Source organism: Belonocnema kinseyi, chromosome 5, assembly GCF_010883055.1.
Source record: "Belonocnema kinseyi isolate 2016_QV_RU_SX_M_011 chromosome 5, B_treatae_v1, whole genome shotgun sequence".
NCBI classification, from domain to species: Eukaryota; Metazoa; Arthropoda; class Insecta; order Hymenoptera; family Cynipidae; genus Belonocnema; species Belonocnema kinseyi.
Window position 1 is genome coordinate 4617180 of NC_046661.1, and position 8253 is coordinate 4625432.

Sequence of the window (8253 nt, forward strand, 5' to 3'; positions counted from 1 at the left end):
CTCTCCAAAATACTTCGACCTCCTCTGGTTTGGGTGGGTGTTCGACAGTAACTGGAGGGTCTTGGAAGAGTGGAGATGGGTCAGAGAGAAACTGTTGATTTTTTCTGACCCACCTCTCCCTCCGCTCTAGACTTCTCTTAGCGTCAGATAGTATCCGTATTGACTGATAGAACTGACCTAACTTTATGGCAAGTTGATGCATTTGTCTTTTAGTCTTATGATCAAGCGTTGGTTTTGTTTTACGGTTCGCATCGGCCAAAGCTTTCGCTGCATTATACACACAATAAGTGATAGCCCAGAGGTCGGATTCTCCGGAAAAAGGTCCACGAAGCTCGTCATCCATTTCAGGCAGATCTTTAGGCTTGAGAGAAACCTTGGTGTTGATGTTTCTCCGGGTCGTAAAGCATCGCTCTGCCTCTGTTGGATGCCTGCCCGCGGTAGGTCTTATTGTCGCCTCTCTTTCTCTATGGCCGGCTCGTTCTAGCTATGGTAGAGTAGGCGTTCCGCTTACATAGCCCCTTTTTCGGAGTAGTTCAGCATGGTTTCGCAGATGTCGCTGCGAAAAGTGCGATAGCTCCGGGTGTTTCTCGCTCCAGAGATTATGCAGCTGTGCCATGTAACCCCGTTCAGGGGCCACACTCGCTTCGTAGCACTCTAGCAAGTCGTGATTTAATCGCTCCGTCCACCTAATGGTCCCGAGATTCCGCCGAATCATCGCATTGAATTCATTTTGATTGGCTCCCCCAGCTCTAGAGTGGTCGGCATTGTGGGCCGACCCACTGTCGGGATCCCTGTGCGTTCTGTAGTTTTGAACCGCACTTACTACAGCTATGTTTGTGTTGTCATTGTTGTTCTTACGAGAAGCTAGGGAAAGTGGTTCATCCATCCTTGTAGAGCCCCGCATGCAAGGATAAGGCTGCGTACTCTAAAAGGTCGCCCGGTATCTCAGAGTCACCGTTCTAGACGCCTCACCCAGGTGCTATTCAGCTTTCGGCACGGTTTTCACAACTCCGCTTGGGGTTTAATTACTTCGGGACCACAGGTTTAATTTGACCTGGAAGGTTACTCTAAAGCAATTAAAACTTAAACATGCTCCGAACACCTCTGAGATCAACAGCTTTTGAAAAAATTTTATATCAATGGAATTTAGTTGTTTTAACCAGGCGCATTTAATGGTGACCTTTAATTTTACCTTTACGATTTACTTAAAGGTCATTTCAGACTCAATTAAAAAATATATAAACCCCCATTTTTAACATCAGAAATCCACAAAGCGGAAAAATTTACGTTCAAATATGTTTTGAGGTTATAGGTTTAATTTGACTTTCAGCGTTATCCAGGAACAACGACGTGGACGTAGTAAATTGTGTTGCCATCGGAGTGCATCACGAACTTTAGAATGCTTCGTGGTGTTAATTCTCCACACTTTTTGAAAAATTTCTAAGATTTCTAAGAGTTCTAAGAGTTCTAAGAGTTCCTCAAAGAGTTCTTTTAAAAAATGCAGCGCGGCAATCTGAGATTTCTCAGTGACTAGGCTTTTGGCCTAATTATCGTGAGTCCCCTTGCTTCTCACGTTTCAAAGTACCTGACTATAATCAGGCCGACAAAATCAGGTGGACCGTCTGACCCAGAAACCAGAATATGCTTTTCCGAAGGTTTTTGGCATGCTGAATTCGAACATGCGGTCCAAAATTTTCAATTGGCTCTATTTTCGGAGATATCCTAACCTAAAGGTGCAAAAAACAGCGATTTTTGCCTATATTTGAGGTTATGTATCATCGAATTTTTTAATTCACTCAAAAAACCATAAAATCCATTTTAAAGTACAAGTATCGCCCTTTCGAATGCCGTTGAGTTTGTTCAAATATCTTTTGTTTTTGCTGAAATATCAAATAGTATTTTTGTTTAACACACAGATACGATATTTAGCCAAAAAATTCTAAACAACCGAAACGTCAAAGGCAAGGGGCACGGGAATATAAAGGTCAGAATCAAGGTCACTTCTGAATGTGCCTTGTTAAAAGAGATAACTTCCACTGATATAAAAGTGTGCAAAAGCTGCTAATCTCAGAGGTCTTTGGACCATGTTAAAGTTTTAATGACCTTCGAGTGACTTTTGAGGTAAAATTGAACCTATGCCCTGAATACATATTTGAACGTAAAATTTTCCGCTTTATGGATTTTTAATGTCAAGAAGAGGGGTTTTTGTTTTAAAACATTTGACCTTGAAATGACCTTCAAGGTAATCTTCAATATCAAATTAAAGGTCACGATCGAATTGGCCTTCTTGAAACAAATAAATTCCATTGATATGCTATTTTTTTTTAAACTGCTGATTTCAGAGATGTTTGGACCATGTTAAAGTTTTATAGACTTTTGAGTGACTTTCAAGGGAAAATTGAACTTATACCCTTGATACATATTTGAACGTAAAATTTCCCGTTTTATCGATTTTCAGTGTCAAAAAGATGGGTTTTCGTTTAAAAAAAAATTTGACCTTGAAAGTACCTTTAAGTTCATCGTCAAACTCAATTAAAAGTCACCGTTGAATTCTTCGTTAAAAGTTGCTATAAGAATGACATTGAACTCAATGAAAAATTTTTTACCTGGGGAAATATTCAGGAGGTCCGGAGGTTTTTGGACACACTGTATATTAACTCTCTGACTGCAATAGGATATTCGGGGATATCCCATTTAATCCCATTTATTTCAGGATATCCCAGGGATATCTTCAGGATATCGATGGGACGTTTCTAGGATATTAAAAAGTCCCAAGTACGATATATAAAAATTTTAATATCAGTGTACAGTTTTGAAAGATATATAAAAGGGAAAGTCATCTAACTTGTATAATATTATTAATCATTCTGGATTTGTTGTTGTTGAGTAAACTAGAAAATTTAAGACTTCACTCATGCTTGAAATCACAAAATTGTAATAGGTTTGAGCAATTTAATTGTTTTTCCAGAAACTGATAAAAGAAATTAAAAAGGTCAAGGCTTCTTCTTCATTCTAAGTATTTTGAGTCATAGAAATTAAAAACTTGTTCGCTGGAATAGAAAACACAGGCCCACAAAAAGAAAAGTTATTTGCACGAGACAAGTGACTAGGCTACCCTTATGGATTTTGGCCCGCTGAATCCGAATATGGCCTTAGAATTTCTCATACACGTCTCAGTTTTCTCCTAGATGCAGAACAAAGGCAAAAACCTAGGGAAATTCTGGACGTTATTTTTATAATACTAGTATACGCGAAAATAGACACATGGATGTTATATTCTTAAGTGTCCTGACTTATAGAGATTTAATTTGTACATATAAATGCTCTAGTGTGGCTTCTGTTTCCTCTAGCTTCGGTAATTCTAGGGAAATTGAAGATCTTTCTTATATTATATAGATTTGTACGGTGGGTGGGGGGGGGGGGTCATATCCTTTGAAGATTTGTGTGCTAAATCTAAATTTGAACCCCGCATTTTTCGGGCTTGTTCCATTTTCTCTTTAGATGCAAAATGTTAAAAAAGGCCTAGGGAATTTCCGGTCATACAGGCCCACAAAAAAAAAGTTGCACGGGACATGTGACTGATTTCGCACGCAAAACTGTAAAGGATATTAGGTTTTTATATTTTTTCCTGTGTAAATCTATATAATCTGAGAAAGACCTTTAATTTCCCTAGAATTACTCAAGCTAGGGGAAATAGAAGGCACACTAAAGAATTTCTGTGTACAAATTAAGTTACTACAAGTCGTTGCAATTAACAATATAATATCGATGTGTCTTTGTTCGTGCATACTGGTATTATCAAAATAAAGTGCAAATTATCCCTAGGGCTTTCCATATTTTCTGCATCTAGAGGGAAACTGAGATGTGTAGGACAAATTCTAAAGCCATATTCGGATTCAGCGGCTCAAAAATCTATAGGGGTAGCCTAATCACTTGTCTCGTACAGACAAATTTTTTGTTTGGCCTGTGTGACTAGAAAGTCCCCAAGGATTTCCTCTATTTTCTGCATCCAGGGGAAAAATGAGACATGTAGGACTAATTCTGAGGCCTTATTGAGATTGAACGACTCAAAATCCATAAGAGTAGCCTAGTCACTTGTCTTGTGCAGAAAAATTTGTTGTGTGGACTGTGTGACTAGAAAATCCCTAGGATTTTCCCTAGTTTTTGCATCTAGGGGAAAACTGAGACGTGTAGAACAAATTCTGAGGCCATATTCGGATTCAGCGGATAAAAATCCATAAGGGTAGCCTAAATACTTGTCTCGTGCAGACAAATTTTTTTTGGGCCTGTTAAATTAAGGAACCTAAGTAGAGCGTCAAATATATTTACTTGAAAAATATTAGTTTCCGATTATTAAAAATGTTTTACTCCGTTTTTTACATTCTCATCATTTATAATTGAGAAAGTATTAGAATTGTCCGAAATTTGACACCACAGTTTTTCAACTGATCTCCACGTTTCGAGCTCCCCTGAATACGAAAATCAGGTTTTTAGGATGGCGTCTGTCTGTCCGTCCGGCCGTCTTGCCGTCCGTCCGTAATCAGGATAACTTTTGAAAAAATGAACGGATCAAATCTATATTTGGCACACTTTTTTTAGGTTCTAAAAGAAAGAAAGAGTTCGTTAACCAGCTATTTTTGATAAAAATTCAAAAAGTGAGCACTTTTAAAAAATTGTTGACACCACTTTTTTCTGAATTTGAAAATTTTATGTACGGATATTTACAGTATTTAAATGGAGAAACAATTTATTCTAATGACCTTTTTGATAAAAAGAAAATTTTCAGAGTTATAGCACTTTCAAAAATTTTAAAACCAACCGAAATTCAAAATTGTAAGCCAAACAACGCACGATGTGAAAAAAGTCATGAAAAGAAAAACATTGCTTTTTGAAATCCCTACAAGACTGTCATAACAAACTTTTGGATTTTCTTGGAAAATAGAAAATTCAAATTTTGATACACAAAATATAATGAAAAATCAAAAATTCAAAATTCAAAAATTGTTATTCCAACAAAGATCTACAATTTCGTTAAGAATTACTTCGCGATAGGATGCGTCCTTTTTGTTTTATTCGTGAAAAATAATATTGCAAATAAAATTAAAATACAAAATGTTTGGGAAAACGGCGAGTGTTACGAAAAGAAGATTTAAAAAAAAACTGTTTACAAATGTCTGTTGAAAATCGAGCGTGCAGCGCGAGTTTCACGCTGAGAATGTGTACCTCAAAGCCTACAGAGCCTACGCGCGCTCTAGGCGCGCTCAAACTTGCGAGCCAAGCGAGCCGCGCGCGTAGCTCGCGATTAGAATGTGCCTGCGATGTGAGCAGATTTTGTAATAAAAAGTTACCTCGTGAGGTGCATTTTTCTATAGACTTCTTATAATTTTTGTAGCCATTTTCCAACTCTTCACCCTAAAATAATAATTGTTTAATTATTTATAGCATGTGTAAATCAGGTCCTTTTATCCTGACAATCGGCTAACATTAAAAAAAAGCAGGGTTCCTACAGAATCTGGAAAACCTGGAAATGTCATGAAATTTAAACAAAAAAAAATAGCAATTTTTTGTCGCTTTTTTGAAGTTTTAATAATTATCTTAATACTTTTCTGCTTAGTTTACAAATTCAGGTTGATACGAATTGATTAAATTGCGTTATAAAAATTGAAGTGAGCGTCAATAGCTTATTACATACTATATTTTACTATTACATAATAACCTATTTTTGTACATCTTAAAAAACCTTGTTTAGAATGAAATAATAGCCGAAAAAACCTTTTAAATTTGTATTGGCACATCCACACGGAATGAGATATTGTGTTGAAAATTTAAAACGCTAAATAGACGGCACAAAGGAAGCTATCTCTGGCCCTAAATAATAAGAATTGTTAAAAAAACATTTTTTTTAAATTAATAGTTTACAGCAATTTTCAAATTTGTCAACGGGCTAGTTATGTGGTTTATAATTATCAAAGTGAGCAAAACAACAAAAATTGTTCACGAAAATTATACAAAAATAATGCAAAATCTAATGATCTGTCGTAAAGCCTAAATGCTTCGATTAATATTTCTTATTTTCATAAATAAATGTTTTTCTTCCCCCAGCTCTGTGCCTTGCGACAAACGGTCCTTTAATATTTATTAATATTCTTCGAAAATTTGTCCGCTTTATTTAAACTTTTAATTTTAAATATGGGTGAAAAAATATGAATCTTGATCAGCTCGTCCACTCGTAGCATCACCTTAAATGCAGGATTTGATTACCCTGTGCGCTGTTACAAGAGCAAAATTTCCATGTTAATATTATAAAAGTAAGGGTACTTTAGCAACAGCTGTTGAAATTTTCCATAGAATTTATTGAAAAACTTGTCTTGAAAATTTTCCAAAAGTTGATTTGTAAAATCTTGAAACATCCTGGTATTTTGAAATTCGACTTCTACAACAAGAAAGAAAAGGGAAGTTGGTTGAAAATTGTAAATAAACCTCAAGAAAAATAGAAATGATTAATGGGATGCAAGGTTGAAATTAATTAATAATTGCAGAGGATAAGAAGAATAAATCGTATTTATCGCTCACATGATGTAAATTGATGAGCAGTTTGTTTAACGTAAATTGAAACTGTTGATTAATGAAAATAAGACGAATTTATAGAGTGCTTTTTGATAAGAGACTTGAAGAAGTAAATGAGCATATATATATATATATATATATATATATATATGTGTGTGTGTGTGTGTATGTGAGGGTGTAGGTTTTGTGGTACGTGCTTGAATATCCGCGTTTTGTGAAGGCGGTCGTGGTTGCGCAGAGTGATGCTAAAGGAGGTGGAAGCAGGGAGAGGCGATTATCATATATTGGTCGTAGATCTCGCGTTAGTATAACTAGGGAATAAAACAAACAGAGGTGGGCCCCATGGGGCCGACTGATCTTCAGGGTCGGCAATCAGGAGCCCCCCGCAGGGCTCAAATGTCTGCCTACCTTCTTTTATCCCTTCCCTTTGCGCTGTTTGAATCCGTCTTCTCATTCTCTCTCTCTCTCTCCCTCTCTCACTCTCTCGCCCTCCCCTCTCTCACTCTCTCGCTGATCCTGAATTTCTTTCATCTCCATCGTCTTTTCCAGCTAACCACGATCTTCGTCCACTTACAAGATATCACCGATAGACAAGACGCTCAGGAATGCACCAAACATCCAGTATCAAGTATCCACCATCCACTTGGATTCTGGTTCTCGGGATATTCTAAATAGTCGACAATTCTCATCAGATATCACATTTGCATGGAATGTTTTAGCGAGTTGGCACGCCTTTTTTAAACTCTTTCTGGCTTTCGATATTCCTAGTATAAGGGAGATGATTCAAGTTATGGATTAATTCCATCACGGATTATTTAAATTCAAAGTTACAGGGCCTGAATTGTTTCAATTTTCCAACTTTAAACCTTTTGTATGTGGACCCTCCCCTACTAAATTGTGGAATTCTTATCTCCGAAAAATTAAATGTCAACGAAAAATCAAATCTAAGAAAAAAAGTTCTATCTCACATAGTTCCGAAGTTAAAGAATCCTGAAAAATGTCCTTTTTATAAAATTTTATCAGACATTGAGTTTTTGCGAAATAACTTGCTTCTGCCTCATTTCATGTAAAAGGTTGTTTTTATGATAATAAACATATGAAAAATTCGCTGAACTAAAGGAAATTGACTTCATTGCGATGGAATTTTTTATAATATTAATTTAAAAAATGAACTAAGATCGATTAAACTTGAAATTGGTTTCTCTTATATTTGCATGAAGTGCACGAGGAGCAAGTTTTTCCGAAAAAAACACAATACCGAACCAAATTGCATGAAAAAGAATACTTTTGAGGACGCTGTATCTTCGGACGTATACGTATATGTACTTCAAATAATATAAGTATTCATCGACGATATACAGGAAATGATATAAGACACATCAAGTAAATTTACAAATATTTTCAGACATATTTTTCACTGAAATATAATTTCTGCAGGCCATATTTCCCAAACTATAGGAAATAGAACTCGTGTTTTTTTATTTTTACGAAAAATTTTACACATTTAAATTCTTATTAAGGCAACCTTAGACATAGGTTGCTATGAAAAAATTAATTAAAACTTATTTGATGCACCTGTTTCAAATAATTTTATAAGTTCGAGGTGTGCAAAAGTATTCAACATTAAGTGCCTTTTTTGAACGCCAACTTGTGGACTTCATATCAAAGAAGCTTCACTTTAGGGAT

The 8253-nt window shown here is 35.9% G+C and overlaps 1 protein-coding gene across 1 annotated transcript in view; it reads left to right on the top strand.

Annotated features, from left to right (window-relative positions):
* Positions 1–7416, top strand: part of LOC117172865 (neurobeachin-like) — an 825867-nt gene extending 818451 nt beyond the window's left edge. The window contains exon 37 of the mRNA XM_033361129.1: positions 7117–7416. Coding sequence (XP_033217020.1) covers positions 7117–7242 — 126 coding nt within the window. The 3' untranslated portion in view covers positions 7243–7416. The remainder of the gene's footprint in view (positions 1–7116) is intronic.
* Positions 7417–8253: the final 837 nt, after the last annotated feature.